The sequence below is a fragment of the Poeciliopsis prolifica genome, unplaced genomic scaffold, assembly GCF_027474105.1.
Source record: "Poeciliopsis prolifica strain line A6 unplaced genomic scaffold, Auburn_PproV2 SCAFFOLD018, whole genome shotgun sequence".
NCBI lineage: Eukaryota > Metazoa > Chordata > Actinopteri > Cyprinodontiformes > Poeciliidae > Poeciliopsis > Poeciliopsis prolifica.
In genome coordinates, this window is record NW_026562393.1 from 9,311,591 (window position 1) to 9,333,254 (window position 21,664).

At 36.1% G+C, this 21,664-nt stretch overlaps 2 protein-coding genes across 2 annotated transcripts in view; both read right to left on the reverse strand.

The window, feature by feature from the left end:
- LOC129367923 (poly(ADP-ribose) glycohydrolase-like) overlaps positions 1 to 21,664 on the reverse strand; it is a 22,566-nt gene continuing 902 nt past the window's right edge. The window contains exons 2-17 of the mRNA XM_055042618.1: positions 21,559 to 21,638; positions 20,808 to 21,478; positions 20,125 to 20,247; positions 19,672 to 19,740; positions 19,226 to 19,300; positions 16,203 to 16,295; positions 15,732 to 15,886; positions 11,083 to 11,162; positions 10,929 to 10,989; positions 10,733 to 10,808; positions 9,188 to 9,335; positions 6,063 to 6,141; positions 5,671 to 5,779; positions 4,285 to 4,390; positions 2,175 to 2,303; positions 1 to 1,231 (exon numbers count right to left, since the gene is read on the reverse strand). Of these exons, the coding sequence (XP_054898593.1) occupies positions 1,056 to 1,231; positions 2,175 to 2,303; positions 4,285 to 4,390; positions 5,671 to 5,779; positions 6,063 to 6,141; positions 9,188 to 9,335; positions 10,733 to 10,808; positions 10,929 to 10,989; positions 11,083 to 11,162; positions 15,732 to 15,886; positions 16,203 to 16,295; positions 19,226 to 19,300; positions 19,672 to 19,740; positions 20,125 to 20,247; positions 20,808 to 21,478; positions 21,559 to 21,638 (2,230 nt within the window). The 3' untranslated portion in view covers positions 1 to 1,055. The remainder of the gene's footprint in view (positions 1,232 to 2,174; positions 2,304 to 4,284; positions 4,391 to 5,670; positions 5,780 to 6,062; positions 6,142 to 9,187; positions 9,336 to 10,732; positions 10,809 to 10,928; positions 10,990 to 11,082; positions 11,163 to 15,731; positions 15,887 to 16,202; positions 16,296 to 19,225; positions 19,301 to 19,671; positions 19,741 to 20,124; positions 20,248 to 20,807; positions 21,479 to 21,558; positions 21,639 to 21,664) is intronic.
- The window catches only part of zdhhc6 (zinc finger DHHC-type palmitoyltransferase 6), a 9,008-nt gene continuing 8,924 nt past the window's right edge, over positions 21,581 to 21,664 (reverse strand). Inside the window, exon 13 of the mRNA XM_055042619.1 lies at positions 21,581 to 21,638. The gene's annotated coding sequence lies outside the window, so the exon portion shown is untranslated. The remainder of the gene's footprint in view (positions 21,639 to 21,664) is intronic.

Sequence of the window (21,664 nt, forward strand, 5' to 3'; positions counted from 1 at the left end):
TTTATTTGTTAAATCCAATTTTATTTGGACTCCAAAACAAATTACATCAGGAAAAAATATAAATTAATTCTTGTGTTAAAAGAACAAATAGCAATAAGTGGAAAAATAGAAAATCACATCAAATTCAGCGATCTCATTCAGCAAAAATCAAAACATGTCCACTAAACTGTAGTCTGAATTCATTACGATAATGAAATAAATTACACCTAGAAGAAGATTGCGCTTTTAATTTGAACTGCTTTCCTACTGGTGATCCGAGCCTCCAACAACAATTCTTGTCCATCTTTAACTTCATTTCTGACAGAAAACTCAATTAAACTGAATAAATGCGGGTATAAAAACCAGCTGCCTGACAGAGAGAAAAGATGGATGGCAACCTTTGCCTCGACATTAAACATCCAAATTGCATCACAGTGGAACCCAGCGTACCCACTGCAACAAAGTGACCAGCACCAGGCAGGGCCATAAGTGACCAGTTTGGTTTTCATCTTCATGCTCCTCATTTCTTTTCTTCGTGTCAATAAGTGAGAACGTATTTTGGTTTATCCAGGGCTAAATATTATAAAGGACCAAAAAATCTGCCACAATCAAGTTTTTATGCCAACTGAAAGTACAAAAATAACAAAAAGAAATTTAGATGTATAAAATATGGAATGCAACTATACTTGTATTAATCTCAAAGTTTATATGCCCATTTTTAATTTGCCTTTTATTTTTGAATCATATTTACTTTTTCTGAATAAAGTTTTGCATGTTTTATCCTTATTTATTCAAATACATGGGCTATTCTCAAGGGTAAGCGAGGCGATGCTTAAAGCATCAGGAATAAAAAAAAATCCCAAAAAACTGAAAAATAACAGGCAAATTAAAATAAAAATAACACTTCTTTCTAATTAAATTTCCTTCAAAATTTAAGTTCTGTATTTCTATCATAGCAACTAATTTCTGAGCCATTTATTTATTTATTCCTTTGTTGATTACAGCAAGGTGACAAAAATCTTGGCACTCTCTATTTTCCCAATTTAAAGGCAAAGTGACTCATCAGCATCTTGACCTTAATGACACTGTGAGGGTGAGTGTTGGCCGGCCGAACCTCTGATGGACTCCTCTGGCGCCTCTGAGGAGCTGACCTGTGCGTAGATGAAGGAGTAGAGGCTGACGTCAGGGCGCTGGGAGAGGCTGTTCTTACAAACCGAGCGGTAGTACTGCTCCAGGAGACCATACACCTCCCCTGTGATGGAGACAAGGACACTGTACAGACTGTCTTGTTACGATGAGAAAGAAAATGTTGATTTTCAAAAATCTATAATTAGTTGAGGTTAACTTTACATGCAAACCTATGAGCATGGATGAAACATATATTTGGGGGGTTTGATGATTCAGTTGAAGCACTTTTTGGGTTGCAATGAATACAAAACATACAACTTAAATGACATTTTAAAATATGGATTAGATTTACAGATATACAGTATTTTACAACAATTAGGTTTCTGATAGAAAATGAGCTAAATATTTGACTACTACACAAGTGGTAATTAAATATTACTTTTTGAATAGTAATATTCAAATATTACTATTTGACATTGTTTCATTTATAAAATGAATATAAAACTGTTCATTTTATAACAATCTCTGTTATAAAATGTTTGACTACTTTTCTGGGCGGAGTTGGTACAGTTTGTTTAAATTGATTGGATTTCTGTTAGCCTGGTTTATTCAAGTGTTTGAGATAGTTTGAATATTCTATCAACTTTGTGCAGAGCATCAGTACCACTGACAGACAACATGCTGCTACCACCTTCCACCACAGCTAGTACAGTGTTCTTAGGTTTGAAAGACTTTCCATGATGTCTGCAAATGTTTTTAGGGTGGCTATAAAGCTCAAGCATCGTCTCTTCTGATGAAACATTTGGTCTGTTGAGATGCAAATTTAAGAATAGCCTAAGGAAGATTATTTTGGGAAAATTAATAGACGTTGGTCTTGTTGGAAACCATTTTAAAACGTCAGCACAACATATATACACCTACCAAAAATGTTTGGAGACATGGGAGGCTGTCTTCATAGAAAAAATAAATAAACCAAACTCAAACACTGATGCCAGTGGCTAAGCAATAGTGTTAGTGTTGAAACCACAGGCTGTAAAAGAAACAGACGGGATGGCTGACTGCCTCACCGACACTGATGTTCCTCTGGGTGAGGAAGGAGTGGATGTTGTGGACATCTGTCATGAGCTGGTTATCACCAAAGGTGAAATAGGCGACGTCTCGGCCCGCCTCAGCAGCTGCCAGCATCTGGATCAGAGCTGGAGGAAAAGAGGACTGTAAAACCTCAACAACAGAGAACATGTTTCTGTGCTTTGTGGGGTCGGGAAAAGAAAAAAATTATTTGAAAAGATAAAGAAAAAAGATTTAAATAAATGAATAGTTCCTCTAAAGTTGATGTTTCCATTAAGACCAGTCTCTGTATCCTGTGCAGTAAAAGGTGAGTAATCAAGGGATTAGGTCTCACCCCCACTGTGAACTCTGGATCTGTTAGTAAGCAGAGCCCCGACCGGCCCCGGAAAGCTGTGAATATTTTAAGAGACTGGAAATACGTCTGCTGATTAATTAAAGTTGGGAAAGTGCCGACATAATGAGCTAAACTGAAACATCTTCATCAGCACTCAACACTGAGCACTGCTACCCATCAGCAGTTTGTCTCGCTGCTTCTGCTTCAACAGCTGTCCTCAAAAATCACTTTTGTGATTAAAGAAAAGGTGGAAACGAAGTACCAGAGAAGCTAATCCCAGATAGCAGACATCCTCTCAAGTAGGAAGTGAGTATCGAAGTAGTGAGTAATTATACACAAAGTAGGAATAAAGCCATGTTTACCTAATAAATGCACATAAATATAAGTTTGAACATTATTAAAAGGTTAATTAAATTAAACTCAAGAAGTCAAGTCCCATTTCTCTTCAGTCCAGGTAAGATGCATCTAAGTTTGTGTCCTCAACATAAATTAACCCTTTTTGAATCACTGACCCCAGTAGCAGTCCAGACTAAAGGTACACAATATGTCACTAATTTACTGTTATTACTATGTGACCATATTCAATATTGATATTGCAAAGAGCTGCATGAGCTACAGTAACGGCTTATCAGATAACCACGCATTCAAGCGCTCTATGCCAGTGATGTGAGAAGAAGCTTGCACAATGTAGCAGAAAATAAGGCATTTGGATGTTTCTGGTGCAGTCATCGAAAGTCATAGCTAAGTTATTTCATCACAATGAACCTCAGACATACAGAAAAAGACGACTATTTGTGTATTTATCACAAGCCATATTGTTCCACATTCACAAGCTTCATTGCATATTGCTGCAGCAGAAATCCACATCTTGTGAAATTTCCCCTAAATTTTTGAGTAAGTTTTTGAAAATGTTTTTTTTTTTTAATAAAAGCTCAATTTTAATATACATGGCTAAAAACACTGCAGTTATAGCACATGCCACCATTTTTGCCCATCAATCTATTTGTAGCCTTTTAATATATCTTGGTAAACATCCTGCAGATCTCATTATTCCTTTTTTGTTGTTTGTTTTCTATTACTATTCACCAGTAGGTGTATATACAGCAAACATTATAGAGTGAAAAAAAAAACACCCAAACCTTTCCAGGAGGCAGTTATGTCTGTTACTCTGCACCTTTTACTACCAGTTACTCCTTCCCAGCCACTTTCCATTAGTATACACGGATAGAGCGTTTTGTGAGCCATAATTATCAAACTTAACAGAAGTAAACACTTTCAATAAATCAATCTGTGCGTAACATGCCAGTTTCATCCCCTTGCACTGGATCACTGAAATAAAGCAATTTTTCAATAATATATGCAATGTATAAAGTGCAATACAGATAAGAGCTGAAATGCATGAATGTAGTGAAAAGCTAAGTTGCTATTGCAAATGAATGGAAAAAATTCTCCTAAAGCTCCCTGAGGAGTAACATCAACACAACACACACACAGAAAGCTGGAACTGATTGATGGATTCAAGCAGGCAATCAATTTCACTATTAATGCAACATATCGACTTTGGCATTAGATCAATAGGAGGAAGGTAAAAAAAAAAAATGCCTTAAGTAAATGCACAAATTCCTGGAAGACAAATAGATGCCCATGCTGGAGAGCTTTCTAGTTGAAATTTGTTCTGCTGCATCCAGGAAAGAGTCCAATTAAAGTGATGATCTGAGCACTTGTCCAGTCAAAATGTGCTGACGTCAACGTTACGCAAGAGACATGAACATTACCTTTGAGTCGTGTGTCGCCTCCGAAAACACCACAGCCCCAGTTTCCTGTTGCCACTGCGGAGAGGTTTTGACTTTCCTTCTCAGAGTGAGAAAAGCCACAGTAAGCCTACAAGGAAAATCAAAAAAATGTAGCAGTAGTGTCGGACAATAAGTTAAAAAAGGGGATGTAAAAAAGCACAGAAATAATGAATATTAAAAAAAAATTGTTTACTGTATTTCCTTAAAATGTGTATGAAACAGTTAAGGTAACAGCATCTAAAGAGAACCAATCAGGCAGTAGCTGAAGCATCTTAAATCATAAAAGTGCTTGAGACACATGAGAAAGTATCACTAGCACAGCAAAGAGCAATATATTTAAAACATTGAAAGGCTTGTTCATTTCAATTCCATTACAAAACAATTTCCCAGTAGAGCATGCACTTTAGTTGGAACATTTTCACTTCAAATCAATCAAATGAAAATGATGTGAAAATACCAGTAGCTGTGAGATTTTGCTCAAACTAAATACATATCATTGGGTGATTTATCTTTCTTACATTTTTTAATGTGCCATTTTGGAGGTCTGACAACAGAATCTGGCTTCACTGTCAAGAGTCATAACTATCTGAGGTATCAGACATGCCGTATGAGCCACTGTTTTAAAAGCTACTTCAACATAAAATCTGAGCGGGCTTGAAATATTTATTTTAATGTTAAAACAAAACGCACAGTGGAAATAAATGGTAGGAGCCTGTCCTCCTGTCTGACCAGTGATAAATTCTTCTTGGGAAAGGGCAGATGTGACATTTAACTGAACAATATTCGAAACAGAATTGATCTCTGTGTTTATGCATTCTTCACACTGATGTCAGAACTGTCAAACTGCTCCATGCTTTCTGACAGCAGACCTGACAACATCAACATCTTGATTTTTTTCCAGAACAAATGGCCATTACCTCTTCAGGAAGCTTAAGAATAAATATAAAAGCAGAATACCGTGTAAATATGATACATGGGACTGTTATCCTCACAGTAATTCCAATTAGCATCAGTGATGGATAATTCTGGGTACTTTAATTAAACATTTTGTCACAAATACAATGTTTATATCCTAAATATCACCTTAATTACTAAATTATTATTAACTTTTAGAAGTTATCCACAAGCAAAACAAAATAACCGAGATAAAAATGTCTGTACTTCTGTTAAAGTGAAAGGAAGCAGAAAGTCTTCATCCATCTTCAAATTTGTTTTCTAGCATCGTATGTATTGTATGTATATATATTTTCATCTAAATCATTGTATCTGAGAATGGTTGTATATTGTAAATTCCATGCAGCAAAAATCTAACAACATTACAAAGAAATAAAAAACGCTTGGGCAAAAAAAAAAAAAGTTTAAAGTCACCTTGTTAAGTTCTCTGTTAATTTTGTAGGGGTGAAACTGTTCGAGAAAGTTCCTAAATTGTAGAGCATCGATGGCAACAATCTCTGTGCACCGTCTCCTCCAGTCGTCTCTGAAAGAGTCAATAAACAGATTTTAGAACTGCAAAATGTGGACAAAATACTTCCACATATATAGGAGCCATAGGAAGTAAGTTGTTCAAAACACATAAACAAAGGGAAAAAAAAGACAATACTTCTGCAAGACACCACAACAACGAATAGACATTCAACAGAAAAAAAAATTCAACAACAGGCCATAATCAAAGCACCAAACAGATCATAATTTAAACTTCAAACTTCAGGACTTGGCTGATGCCCGCTGCTGTTAAGATAAAAAAATAAATGGATCTATACCTTGGGATTGTATCATGGTGATAGCCAGCCCACTTATACGTCTGAGAGTACCCTGTGTATTTGCTATATTGTTGTGATCCTGAAAGACAGCAACATCAAAAACCATGTTTAAAGTTTGCTCATGCTGTTAGTTATGATAACACAACACTGAAAGAAATGTTAGATTAGAGAAGTTTTAGTGGAGCCTCAATACTGTGTCCCTTTTTGGTCAACTTAAAGCTTAAGGGATACAATCTCACCAGTGGTGGATAATATATAGTCTTAAATAGATATTCCTGTGATAATTGAATATTTACTGCAAATATAATAAACACACAACAACCCCTGTCCCCCCACCCCAAAAAAAAAAATCCAAAATTAAAAGAGAAAAAGATGCATGCACCCTAACAAAACAAACAAAATAAAAACTCCCACACATATGAAAGAGCTCTGAACTCCAGTTGGCATCATCATCATGTTTCTCAAAGTAATGGCCAATATAATTCAAAATCCATTTATAAACATAATAAACGATTACAAAATTAACATAGGACACAAATGCAGAACAAATTTTCCCACATAGTAAACGCTCTTTAAAGATTAACTTTGATTCAGTATATATGCATATTGTGACGGCTCAATAAAATTTTATATTGTAGGAATAAACCACAGTTATAAAACAGAAAGGAATTACTTTAAACTACTATTTCCAAATGTTCTAATTAAATTAGAACTTAGAAATCTCAACAATGGAATAATATGTCTGTCATAAAACTGGAGCGACGTCTGTTTGCTGTTCAAGAACATGACATTTCAATAGTCTCTGACATTTTTGCATTTGAGCAGATAATACTTCAGGAACAGAATGAATTCTTCTAATTTTTCATGAGCAAAATGTTCTTTAAAAGGTATTTGTGGAGGGAAGCATATAAAGACCACATTTAGAGGGAACCAACTATTAGAATTATTTAATAAATAACAATCAAAGTAAAGTATTGAAGATGTTTTTATTCATGTGCAAATATATCCAAGCAAGAAAGTCTCACATTTGTGCTGGACCAGGCAGTCAAAGATCAGAAGTGCATCTCATTGCCATGTTAATTCAAAGCTGGAAGGAGTGAACTTTTTTTTTATTTGTAATTAACTCATGTCAATGTCTTTCTTAATGACCAAGGAATAAAAAAGGAAACTTTTTGAGAACATAAACAGCAACACAAACCACATAAATTATGCTATCAGAATACTGTGGATAAGTGGTTTAAGATGGGAAACATTGCATAGACACAGCAGGCTGCCACTAGTTTTATCGGTTCCATCTTCCAGAGAGAAAAAGAAATACAATCTCCATGCCACTGCTTCCTGCTTGCTGATTAAAAAGCATCTCCTGGTCAGCATCGTCTTTAAAACAGTCATGTGGCTTCTCCTTGATACTATTTATACTGCCGACCGTCCCAATGGCAGCCAGATATCTACCAATCAAGAAAAATTCAATTAGCCAGAGCACTTTTGGAAATTTCAGTGCAGAGCTACAACCCATTAGTCTGTGTTGTTGCATGCCAAGACCTCTTGCAGAAAAATATGATTTACCGCAGTGGGCCACAATGCATCCAAGGCTTGGAGTTTTACAATGGGAAGAAGAGATATTGGCTGAGTTTAATAAAGATGATGGAATGGGAGAGTCCATTAGCAGAGCAGGTCTTGGGCAGGTCTTCCAGCTATAATTAATTCTGAGCCGGAGTAATAAAGTTAAGTGGAGCAACGGGAGCAAAGGCAGGCACAAAGTCTGAAGGTGACTCGGCCAAACGGGAAGACGCGGCATGTCTGGAGATCGCAAAGACAAAGAATGTGATGCCTCACTTGCTATTTTAGTCTATGTACAATTCTGATACCATGTATAACAAAAGACATTCTTAAAAAAGTATGACAATAAAAGCCAGAAGCAAGTAGAATAATTGTTTCTTGGGAATGCAGACTGAGAAACTGAAAAAGGTTTCTCAATCACTACTTGTGTCAGAAAGTGAAGAAGAAAAAAAAAACAACACAGTTGATTAAACTTTACTTTCCTGTTTTGAAGTAGAAAACAGTTTTATTTTAGAAATAAAACAAAAAAATTTGAAAAACAAAACTAAACATGAGATTATCATCATGTTAATCAGTAAAATCCAAATCTTTGTTAAAAGAGATTCTTTTAATCCATAAATTATAATAAAATACAAGATGTACGTTTTTTCTTTTTTACTAGCTATAACTAGAATACACTGATTGTCCTCTTTAAACCCAATCAACCCTCCCTCTGCAGGAGAGTTCCCTCCTGCAGAGGGAACCTTCATGTCTGCCGTCTTGTTATTGGGTTTACGCAGGTTTCTGACAGCTGTGTTTGTTGCATTGTGAAGTACAGACTGTACTAGGAATTATTTAAGAGAAAGGTTCAACAGTGCAATCAAGTCCACCAACACTCCATCTTCCAACTACCTCTCGAAGCCAATCAAAAAGAAACGTGTGACAAGGACCGACAGAGAAAGATGGCAAAGCCTTAAACATCTTCAAGCTGACCCAGAATGGGGTAAATTGAAGATGTAAACATGAATACTTTTCACGTCAAATTAAAGGGGCCAAATGCAAATAAATATCTGCTTTCAAAGGAACTAAGAATCTAAGGAACAAATAAAATATCTAATCACAGACACTGTCTGAAAGCATTTTAATGAGGCTACGAAGTCCACCAGTAGTTTCTATATCAGTGGAAATTGTAGGCAACGCAAATAGTTTATTATTTTCAAAGTTGTTTGCAAAAACCATTTGCATCATATAGACAATGCAGAAAAAATACTGCCTGCTGAAAGCTGGAGCTAGTTAAGGAAAAGAGGAAAAAAACATTCATGATGCTGAGTTTATAGAAAAGGACCACAAGCTTGAATTCAATCTCTCTTCCCATGAAATGTGCCTCATATTTTGATTATCTACTTACTCCAATTTGCTGGACATAATGAGGGTGTTTGCATCTACATGTATTCAGAGAAGCCTCTTTCAAACATCCAGTGCAGAAAAAAATAAAACAGTGGGTTCAAAATCTCCCAGCCACCTCAATTAGATTAGTAGAGAATTAAATGCCTAAAAAAACTTAAGTATCGTTTGAGTTCACTGACCTGTGATAATGAGGCACTCATTATCATCGAGTGCCTCTGTAAAGAGACGCGACACGATGAGCTCAGGGTTTATGAGGAACCGAATTTCTTCTTGAACAAGACCAGCACCAATAACTCCTCCTCCAACAAACTTGTTGGCAAAATCCACCTGAAAGATAAGGCAAGACCATGAAAGATAAAGAAAAAAAAAACATCCAAGCTTCTACTGACCTTGCTCATTTTCTAATCTGTCAGATTTTACAAGAAAAAGTAAATAAATAAGAGCGGGGACAAGAACAACTTCTCAAACTTGGGAACCAAAACATGCCATGAAATTGTATTTGCCCTTTCTGTTTTATTTTTGACAGAATCCATGACAGGTTTATTGGGGAGGTTAGCCTGAGGTGGTGGCATTACTCAGGCAATCTGTCCACAATGCCAAAATGAGCTTTGAGCTCTCCTCATAGCTGCATTTAGTTCTGTAGCCGCCAGTAACAAATATCAAATTAAGAGATTTATGTAAGAAAATGAGCTGCAAAAATTATTCTTGCTATTTATTTTTGCAAGTAATTAAATTATTTCAGTTCATTTGAAATTGTATACTTTCAGGGCCAACAGTTTTTACTCAGTGACCCACAGTTGGCCCAGACCGAACCATCACGGTCGCATAAAAATGCCACGAAAAAAGGTTGACCAGCTGTGTGAGGGCAGATCTCTCCACTGTGGTCACTCAACATTGGGACAACAAGCCAGACTCCAGAGTCTGCTTTGACAAGCTGTCAGGGCCTCAACCCCCAACCCCACCCTTGCAGAGCATCCATCAATCGCAGCCACTGCGAGCCCCGGAGCTGGTCGTGTGCGCACATCAACTGTCAGCCTGAGGCAACCGGAGGCAAACAAAAGGTGAAAGTCAGAGGGGGCTGCGCTGACAGTGTTCGGGACGCTTAGCCAACATAGAGAGCCGAGGAGACCCAGAGGCCTCGACCCCAGTCTCAGCCCAAATTCCCTCTGACGTGTAAGCAGCTCCCTTAAAGGGTCTTATTTTGCAGTGCTAAGCATTCTGGGTGAAAGACTTCAAAATGTGGTGGCAGAGTGAATGACTACCATAGAGGAGAAACAGCTCCTGGTACGTGTAAGTTGCTGAAAAATGTAAATAAATCTTTTAACAAGTGTACACTTCTAATAGACAGGGCCGTACTCTTTTAGGAATAATAATTATTCAAAAATAAAACAACAAAAAAAGTCTTGTCACAGAGTGTCAGCAAATAGAAATGACCCAAGATTAAAAAAGTTTAGACGAATTTAACTTCAGAAAATAGGGGGGAAAAAAGTTTGTCTTTTTATTAGGTGTGCGAAAATATTTGGCATCAACTATAAATAACCATTTCCCATTTTAGGTGTTTAATCAAACATTAGATTGCATTTTATTACAAAATCTCGCAGTTTGACTACCAGGCGCTTTCAAGAACTTTATACAGAAACTGAGCACTCCCCTAACACCCATTTGAAATTCAAACATTTTCAAGGATTTCAAGCACCCATGCAAACCCTGAATAGAGGTCTTACCTGAAGCATCCCATAACCATCATCCTCAATGGTCCCTTCACATGTAATGTGGAGCCTTGTGAGCAAAGTTGGCGAGCTGTAATGCAAACATCGTTTTCCATATTCCACTCTTAGTAAGCTTCTGTATCTTTGGTGCACCTTATACTATTCAAAACAAAACATACAAAAAAAAATTAAAAAAAAAAATATAGCAAACCTTTTCCAGTTGGGAGGTTTATCCAGTCTTTGACGTCTGAATGTCACAAGTCCTGTAGGTTCTGAAGGACACAAAAACAAAAATCCAAAATGATTTCTTAGTTTTCTCTGCAACAGTTCAGTTTAATCAAAAAGCAGTACATCTGATCACCTACTCTGTTCAGTGACACTTTTAAAGTAACACATCAAGGTTTTCAGCTTCTCAATCTTTCTGGAGGATGAGCCTTCAAATAGCCTGAAAGGAAAAAGATACTGAGTGATATTTTTATTAATTTTGCCGCCACCTATTTATTCATTATAGTTATTTCTAACACTTTCCACTGAGAATTTCATCCACACAAATTTTTTGATTTTTCAAAAAACATTTACCTAACTAAATTTTACAATGTGTATGTTCCATATATAATCTTCTGAAGTCATCTTTGGCTAGGGTAGCCCTTCTGCTTCACCCTTTCTATCATCTTAAACCAGTCTGCCCTTTCTACTGTAGAATCAACAAGGTTTTTACAGCTGGCCACAGGTTATTTTCTCATTTTTAGACCATTTTGTATAAACCTCAGAGATGGTTGTGGGCAAATATTCCAGCAGCTATCCAGTTTCAGAAAAAACGGTCAAGTTGTCTGACACCAACAAGTATGCTACATTCAGTCACTTAAAGCCTCTTTCTTCCCCATTCTTATGCTCAGTTTGAGCTTCACCAAATAGTTTTCTTTAATTCCAGATGTCAAAATGAGTTTGAGAGTCTCCATTTCTACATGCAACTACTTAAATAGGTATACTCAAATAAAGTGCTGTGTGAGTGAATACGATTATATTTTCTTCCTAAGGAAGAACACTCAATCTTTAAAGAAATTGGCCATGGCATTCCATCTTACCACCAACTGACTAAAGTCAAGACGACCAAAAACTGTTCATTTGCAGAATCATTGCTGGAGAGATGGATGACCTCCATTTTAGCCCCGTGAGTTCAGTCATGCTTTAACTTTTGATATGAATTAGTTCATCTCTCACTCAGCCTCCTTTTCAGTCGCTAGCCGATTATGTAGGAGCTCCTTTGCAGTTACGAGAACAAAGTTGCCCTAGGCTGTCCATCACAGCGCAACACTCCTGCACTGTCCCCGCACTCACACATAGAAAAAGAAAAGGAAAAGGGAGTCAGGGATCTCTCTGTCTCCAGGGATACATTAGGAAATGATGTGTCCCTTTAAAGCAACAGTGTCCTCAGGAGAAAAAAAGGTCCCAGCACATACATAAAACTGCTGGCAGCGAGATGCGCTGGATATACAAGTGCACTTTGAACACTAAACTCACAATATCCTTCTTCATATGAGTCTAAAAGAAGAGCACAGATGCATCAATTTAAAAAAAAGGAAATTTTATGGAATGAAAATGAAGCAATGACAAAAGCCTGCTGCACTAAGAGCCCTTCAGGGACTGAAAAACTCGTTCAGTAAAGCCAGTTTCTGCTTTCATGTCTTTTTTTAGTCAAAGCGGCCTCAAGAAACAATCCTGCCTCTTGTAGCTTTCAGAAAAAATTACTGGACATGAGTCTGCCACCAGCAAAAGCAGTCTTTCAGTAGCAAACTGTAATATAGTCTTATAGAAAAATAGAATAGACTGTATTTCTACAGTACTAGTAATCAATTTTTTTATTAAAGTCATAGTATAATTTTAAAAACATGCAATTTTTGTCTAAATGCAATAATATTTTGAAGTGGTCCAGCCAGAGTGCTGAGTTTGAGCTGAGTACAGTGACAGCATGAAGGCTAATTTTAAGGTTAATACTAAAATGCCAATTTTCTTTCAAAAAACTAGGTTCTTGGTTTAATAAAAACTATCTATCCATCCATCCATTTTCTTACACCATTGTCCCTTGTGGGGTCAAGGTGCTGGTGCCCATCTCCAGCTAACGTTCCGGGCGAAAGGTGAGGTTAACGAAACCAATATTACATCTAAATCTGCCAAGGTTAAAAATAATGTAGGTTTTAAATTTAGGTGGTGTGTGAAAATGCCATTGTTTGCACTTAATTTAAGTGTATCAGAGTGATGCGTAAATACAAATGCACATCATACTTCATGATTTTCTATTTAAAAATGATGAGTCTTGAATCATTTTTGTGTACGTCTATTACTTAAATTATAAATAACAGTAATCTATGTTTAGGAATATATAAAGAATAAATATAAATGGAAAAAACAATTGGCCATTTGAATATCTTTGTTAGGGACTGTAGCTTTGAAAAAAACAATACAGGTGACTACATTTGGTTTTAGAAACATTTTTACAAGTTAACATTCTTTGACAACAAGAACACACACCGACTACTTTCAATATTTAGAGAACTAAAAGCATTCATTGCTGCTGTTTCTTTATTTCAGTTAGTCATTCTTCTTTTTTTTTTTTTTTTTTTTGCAAGACATTTTTGCCAATATCTACACATTTGCTGTGGGATGTAAACATGCCAAGAAATAAAAGATGTTTACATGTGGAAGAAGACGATCAAGCTTTCCAAAACTGGCAAAAGGAAAACAAAAAATCTGGACCAGTTCGAATATACTGCAGAAGTTGCGCAGGATCAAGAAATAAACTTAAATATATTTTTTTCAATTATAAAATTACTGGTAGTTATGTTACTGACACCGAGTGCTTAGCCTTGGTTTCTGATGGATGTTTCTTCCCATCGAAGGGGAGTTTTCCTTTCTACTGTCACAACACAAATTCTTAGTATAAGGGATTGCTGCAAACTTAAAGACTTCATACACTGTTACATGCTCATTCGGGAAAATTAATTGCTGCAAAGTCAGTGGCTCGATATAATCGGCTGAGTTTTCTTAAATAGAAATATGAATAAGAAACTGAATCTGGTTGGATTGTTTAATAGCTAAAATCAAATTAAACACTCAGGACAATACATGACTTTCAAGCATGGATACAGAAACTATTCCCACCCGAGTCTCTAGTTAGGAGTGACTGCCATCCCTCCAAAGCCATGTTACTGAGATAAAGTGCATTTGCTTTAAAAATATTGAGCAGCAATCAGCGTCATATTTTGGAGCATGAAAACCAAAACAAATTTCCAAGTATAATATGCAAGTACATCAAAATCAGCTTTTTCTTTGTTCTTAAAGCAGAAACGTTATTCTACAAATGCACAACAGCAAATTTGAAACACTGTAAATGGATTTCATTGGTAAGACAGTGACTAGCTGAAGATTGGAGTGAGCACTCTTACTTTCCCAAAGATCCTCTATGCAGAAACAATGGATGAATTTTTCTAATCCCAAGTAGATGAAGAGGATGGATTTCTCCTCACAGTTAAAAACACTTTTTGCCTCTAAATTATGAAACAACTGAAATCACAGCTTTGGATAAAGAACAATCAAAAGCAGAAGGAATTGAATATAGCAAAGTTCATGACACAATTCTAAAATATGGCCTCACTCTGTGTGAAATACCTGCAGATGTCTGCTGTTCATGTTATTAATTAACCCAGCGTTAGTTTGTTCCCACTGCATGTCTACACATGATTATTAGCTGCAGCAATGACCTATTTTTCTCAGTGTCTGAGCCAAATGAATGAGCATATCAGTTTTTTCACATCAGTGTGCCAATAGGGGTCAGAAGCACAGTAGACATAATGTGAAGTGATTAATATTTTTTCTATGAAATCTTTTTTTTTTTTTCACAAGCTGCCACTGTGGTGACTACAGGAAAACAGAATTAGCCACAGAGAGCTTTTAAATTCCTGGGTAAGGTGCAGGTTTCTTAGGTTTCCTTCCTTTTGCCTGCCAGACAACAAGACAATTTTTACATGGTTATTAGTTTCTTCTTGGATGACTATTGTGTGATGTTTCGACACGAGTTTGATGCTCCATGAAAAACATTTACACTTCATTTTACCAAAACATTTACCAATTTTAGCCACCTTAAGTTTCATGTATTTTATGCCATCTTTACATAATTCTAATTTTTCAACATAGAAATGAGTATCCTGAGCTATAAGGTCAAAATTAAGTGAAATTTGTTAAGTCATGCCCAAAAAAATGAAGGAGAAGAAAAACTCTTTCATTTTAGCTCATTAAACTTTATGTGACTGAAATTCTATTCAAATGGAAGCTTTTCTTTTTTATACAAGCCAGTGCTGCATTCCTTTGTCAAAATCAGCCATCTAAGTCACTTTTAATCTCATTTCCTCTTCCATTTAGGTAATCACATTGTGATTCCAACAGATATTGGCAACATGACTAAGCAAGAGATCTGTCACAAGATTTTACATTACATCCTGACTGATGGTCTTTATAGCGCCGGTTTGTAAGGAGAGAGAAATACGGAAGATTTTCACAGATGCAATCCTTTGACTAAATCTAAGGAAACATTTTTCTGAATCAGATGTCGTAGAGTAAAATCAAACAATGAAGAAACAGAGCTCAGAAATTGGCAAAGGCAGAATTGGCAAAATGAATAATTCTTGCAATGATGATGTATGAATACAACTGCTTGCACTGGATTTTATTCAGAGGTTTCAGAGTTAAGGGGAATAAACACAAATGAAAGCCACATTTTTGTTGTGTTGGCTTCAATTTATGTCATTTAAATTCTTAAAAATGACACTGAATCTTGTGGTTTAAATGCAAAAACACATGAATACATTCCAGCTGTACGAATACTTTTGGATGATTTTTGATGAGGAAGTCATTCCAAAATTATACCATGTTAGAACGAAACATATGCTTGTGCCAGAAAAGGTTATGGTTTACCAAATGACTATAAAACTATTAAAGCGGAACATCACACACACAATACCTGAAAAAGTTGATATCTGGGTAGTTGCAGTACTCAGTCTTTCTGGAGTTTCTTCTGGGGAAGGTACAAAAGAAGGCGTTTGCAAGCAGACATGCCACCTGCTCCTGAGACATGGTGATGGAGTGGCTCATGCCTCTTTTCAAGAGGGGGATAGGCTAGAGGACAAACAGAGGTACAACTGAAGAAGGATAAAATAATTTGTTATGCCAACGTGACAAGGAAGCAAACTGCAATCATGTAATAATGTTTAAACTCTGAATGCATTTTTATTGATTCACTATAAAAGAATGAATATGTGGCTTTAGGACAGATGTGCCGTTACAGCTTCTTTTAACAAATATGTTATAGGTCCACCCCCCTTTTACAACAACTAGACAAGATACTTTCTCTTCTGGGGACCTTTGGGATTAATCTGCTGTAACAATTCACCAAAACCAGCCAGTCAATGCAATGGGTAGTTACTGGTGTTACCTTGGTGCAGAGCTCAGATGCTCTCAGTGCTAATTGCACCATGTCTGGCAGCAGCGAGTCAAACAGATGTTCCACAGCATCATGCTCTAGGACCTTGGAGAGAGCAAGAAATCTGTTTATGTTTGTTGTTTTGCCATAAACTTCAGCTGCCTCTCTATTACTCATTCAGGCTGATTAGTTGAAGACTAATCAGTCTGACACTCATTTAAATTATGACACAAAAAAAGATACTGAAATAAGAAAAAAGAGCGAAATATTATTGATGCAGCACAAAGATGGGAGGATATGAATGGCAGCTATTTTTTAATGTATATAATGTGAATATGTGGTGTCATACTGTCAAAATACACATTACAGAAGTAATCCAAAAATTCATAATGCTTGTCGTTTATAGAATGCATTTTTATATATTACTAGCATTAGCCCAGCAGTGGCACCAAAATGTCAGAATTATCAATCACAACGCAATTTCATCAAAGTTGCACAGCCAAGCAAACTCATTAAACAATCTTCTAGGAAGAGATGCAAATGACCAAGGGTTTGAAATAAAAAGAGCTTTGTGTGCCCAGAAAAAGAAGTCCCAGCTTGTGATTTAGCTTGGAACATTTATATTATGGCAATGGAAGCTTGGCTAAACACCATTGTAAGTAATGACCAGGCTGACATCATAAACTGCTCCTCTGGGTGTAATAAATGACGACAGTTGACACGATGGGGATAGTAGATATAGCTGAGGTAATATTAGGCAAGCTGTGTAAATCAGAGGCAGACAGAGACTCACATAAGCTGACTTAACTGTCAGCACGACTTAAGACCAGCCCCGCACGCAATGCCAGATAATAGAAGAAATCTAACAAAACTGTTTTTTGCAAAAGTATTCATGATTCAACTTTTCACATTTTGTCACATTATAAAACATGCATTACATTGGGATTTTATTAGATAAACCACCACAAAATAATTGTGAAGTAAGAAAAATTTGTCTTTCTTCATAAAAAGCAAAAGTGTATCTGCTTTTTGTTGGTAATTTCGAGCTTAAACTAAGAAAGAGGGAATTTGACAGAAACAACAACAGCTAGGAACATACAATTCAGTTCTTTTGATTTAAGTAAACAGTCAGTCTATGCCTGCTTAACCCCTTTGTGCTAATCAGAATACATAGAGTACTTGTTGGGCAGCAGAGAGAAAAATGACCTAAATTCCAACAAAACTGAGGCTGTCCGTCAACGGCTATTCCGTTATTCATAAGGAATGCGAGCTGAGATGAATATTCAATGAGGAACCCCGACCCGTCACTCCATGCCATTCATGTGCATTTTTGCTCTGACACCAAAAAACATTCTGCTTCAATCAGACACAAAAGCTTGAGCTATTACAATCTGAAGAAACAGATGCATTATAGAAAAGCGGCATTGTTATTTCACTCTGAAAATGAAACTTTAGAATCAAAACATCATACATCACTGGCTGTTTTAAATTATTTTTTAAACTGTGCTGAAAATATATAATGTAATAAAATAATTTTTTTCTTTGACAATTGAAGGTCAAATTTGCTGCACAAGCAATAATTTTTTGAAAAAGTGTAAAATGTGCAATACTAAGATCCATATGCTATCTTACCTGTAAGATAGCATATAAATAAAGTTAGAAGCAGCAGTGTAATAAATTTTGTGCTAAACTACTATTTTTCCATACCTAATTTAAATAATTTATTTACTGCAACTTAATAGTTTTAAAAATAAATCATTTATTTCTTCTTAAATTTAATAATAATTTAAAAAAAATTCCCATCTATATAAGTTCCACCTAAATTCCATCTTAAACCATTCTTTTATCCATCCATTGTCTATGCCTGCTTATCCTTGTAGGGACACAGGGGAGCTGGTGCCCATTTCTAACCTTCATTGCGTGAAAGGCAGGCTAGAGACAGATCATCAGTCCATCGCAGTGTAAAAAACACACAGGGGAAGCATCCAGTTTTTGTCTCAAACAGAACGTCCCTCTCTCTTTAATGATCCAGACGTTCAGCCACCTTCTGAATCTTTACGGAAGATGACGCAGAGCATTTTGATATGACAGATGACGGATGACCTCCAAAAGCGACTGTCGAAGGCACTGGCGACTCTGAGCAAAGAGCAATGAGCCAAACTTTACTGGGAATAATATAAAGCACATCTTTGACTTGAAGAACACAACTAGGTATTGTTGATTGTTAAAGTTAGGTCAAAATATTCGATGCGTCTTCATATATTTCTCTATAATATTGCACGTTGATGTCAGTCTTTGGATTTGATTCATGTAACTTTGCTGATAAAAATAGATAAATAATTGCGTTGTGACTTTAAACCCTAATCCTACAATTATTTTTTACTAGAAATACAGCTACAGGTCTTAGCCTGGATGAAGAGTCTCTTTCAAACCTGACCCCACAGTTTCAATTGTAATTCACTTTCAATTCAGTTGAACTCCTTGCATTTGGTTCTGGACATTGACTGAGCCATTCTAACATGAGAATATGATTTTGTGGAAACAAACAAGTTTTATTTCTTACTTTGACAGTCAAACAGAAATGAAACCCATTTGCTTGACAGCAAACGGAGGAAATTATATACTTTGATTAATTAGTTTATGAATGTAAACACAGAGTTTTTTGTTTAAAACTCTGTGTTCCTCAAATTATATATCCAAGTAACTTTAGATTCTGAAGCATTTCCAGAGACACCCCAAACAATCATTAGAAGAAGAGCTTCAGGGATATGATGCAAGTTACTCATGATGTTCTCTCAGAGTTCAGAGGTTATGTATTTCTATTGATGTTGATGAAAATAAGCAGATCGGCAAGAAACATTTCATTTGATCTTTTTTTCTATGTAGATGGACAGTTGGACACTTGACGGTTCATTGGTATTAGAGTAATCTTTTGGTGTCTAGTGTTTCCTACTTTTCTGTGTTTGCATGCAGAGTAAAATCAGAAGAATTAACTAGAAATAAACAGTAACAATGCTTTAACAATTATACTTTACCTTGTTACAGTATAAGTCCAGTGCTGTGAAGTCCCATTTTTTGGCGTGTGAGGCACTATATTTCAGCACTGCTTCCTGTGCCAGAATCAAACACATTTCAACTTTTTTTAAGCAAAAGAAATATTAATTGCAAGTTCAATTTATGTGTTCAAAATCCACTGAAATTTCAACTACATGTTATACAGCTCCGCTCTTTTCCTTTTCTGAACCTGAAATGCCATCTTGTGGTGTAACCAGGTAATAACAACTGTAGTTGTGTGCACATTACACCTGGTCTCAATTTTACAAAATCCAATTCACTAATTTGTAAACCTAATGCATAAACACTGTATACTGGATAAACATAAAACAATACATGACAGATTTACACATCTTAAAACAAAAATTCCAAAAGAAAATATTTTGTGTGATGTAGAATGAAGGGATAAAGACATACAACCACTTACCTTCAACTCAAAAGCGTTTGTAAATTTCCTGTCTAAAGTTTCCTTGATCAGATCCCACCGACTCTTTTTCTGAGGAAAAATAGATGGCATTAGCATTCAGTGGAGTAAATTCAAATTGGCAACCAATAATGGCACTGTTGTGCCTTCTACTGGTCAATAAGGCACATAACTCAAAATGAGTTTTTGATATTTATTTCAGTGAAATTACTATACATTTAAACTTTGGAAGAAAAAGTATCTAGACAACTTAAAAATGGTTAAACATTGCATCTTAATAACAAAAACTAGGCACAACATGATGTTAAATGCCTCTAGAACTCAAACTCAACATTTGAACAAACAAAAAAAATTCATACAAAAGCAAAACAGAAGTTTTCCACTTTCATACAAAGTCTGCATCTGTGATGTTTTATGTCATTAAACGAGCAACATGAGAAACACTTCCAGTTTTACCTCATCATCCACTGGAAATAAATTCCGGTTTGAGCAGGGCATCTTCACATGGACATCATCCCATGCATCCAAAAATGTAGCTGGATACGGAGTAGGAACTTTACAGTTTCCAAGAAGGTCTGTCTATCAGTGGGACAAGCAATTAAAAGTAATAGTGTTAATGTGTTAGTATTCATGTTTCCTAAACAGTGACAATCAGATTGGGATAAGTCTTTTAATTTTTTTTTTATTAATGCATTTACACTTTTCTCGTTTCAGCCTGTAATTGTGATATGATGCACAAGTGAAATTAATTTAAAACAGTAATTTGGTGGACCATTTTCTATTCATTTTAGATATTTTACTCAAGATAAAAGAGACCTAAATACTGGAAGCACACATATGCCTACAACTTTTTGTTTAAAACTCTGCAATTTGCCAATTGACCAAACACTTTCTGTGGTCAGCGAGTTTTTGACATATTTTTTTCTGAATTTCTAATTATCACAACAAACTTTTTTTTTTGTTATTGTATGTATACAAACTACACCCGTGTCAAGTTGGAAATGTACATTTTACAAAATTACAGCAAAATTGTTTTTTTTTGTTTTGTTTGTTTCAATAGCAACAAAGGCTGTGAAATTGAAAGAAGGATTCATAAAACTCTTTTTGTCTGTTTATAACAAAAAAATTGGTTCTCAAACCCTTATCATCACGACGTGCTGGTCAGGAACATTTTTCAGCGGAGGAAGCTTCCCACCACATTCCGGCATCCTCCTGAGCTTGCTGATTGGCGTTCCCAACCATGTAACTCCAGGAGCTGAATGATCTTTGTCTGAATCTTTCCTCATATTTCGCCCACTATTTACCACATCAAAACTCTGTGATGTGCTCCCTGCAAAAAAGTCTGTTATTTTAGTTCTATGTCTGGTATAGCTGTCAGAGTGTGAAGAGCATGCTTCCACTGGTTGTTCTTCTGTCTCAGAGTCCTTGGTATCAGGCAGTAAAGGACAGTCCTCATCAAACTCTTGTGGTGTTAGTATTTGTGTATCTTCATCCATGGAAGAAACTGAGGATTTCTCAGCATTTGCAGATTCAGCTGATGGGCTCAGCTCATTTTCCGTCCTTTCCTTTCCGTCCTCTTGACCTGGACAAACTTCTGCACTTAAACGTGTTGAGGGCTTTACCAGCCATTGTTCCAGGGTATTTCTAAACCTCTGCGTCGGTCTGGGGCCGGTGTTTTGAAGAGAGCCTTTTCTCTTTTCGCCCCGTAAACCGCCTGCTCCAATTTTAGGTCGCATATTCATTTTTGTTTTTACTTTGCCTTCTTTATTTATGGTCTCATTTCCGTTGCTGTGACGACAAGAAGACACACCTAAGGTATAAAAAAATCAGAAACTGTAAGAAAAACTGGTTTGTTAGACACATTAGCAAAATATTGTCTGAGCAACGTACCTTTGTAAAAAGTCGAAGTTTGTTTTTTCGTCTCAACTTTTGTTCTCTTCGATGGTTCGAAGTCTGTCAATGCACTTATTCTACAAAGAAGCAAGGCATCGTCAAA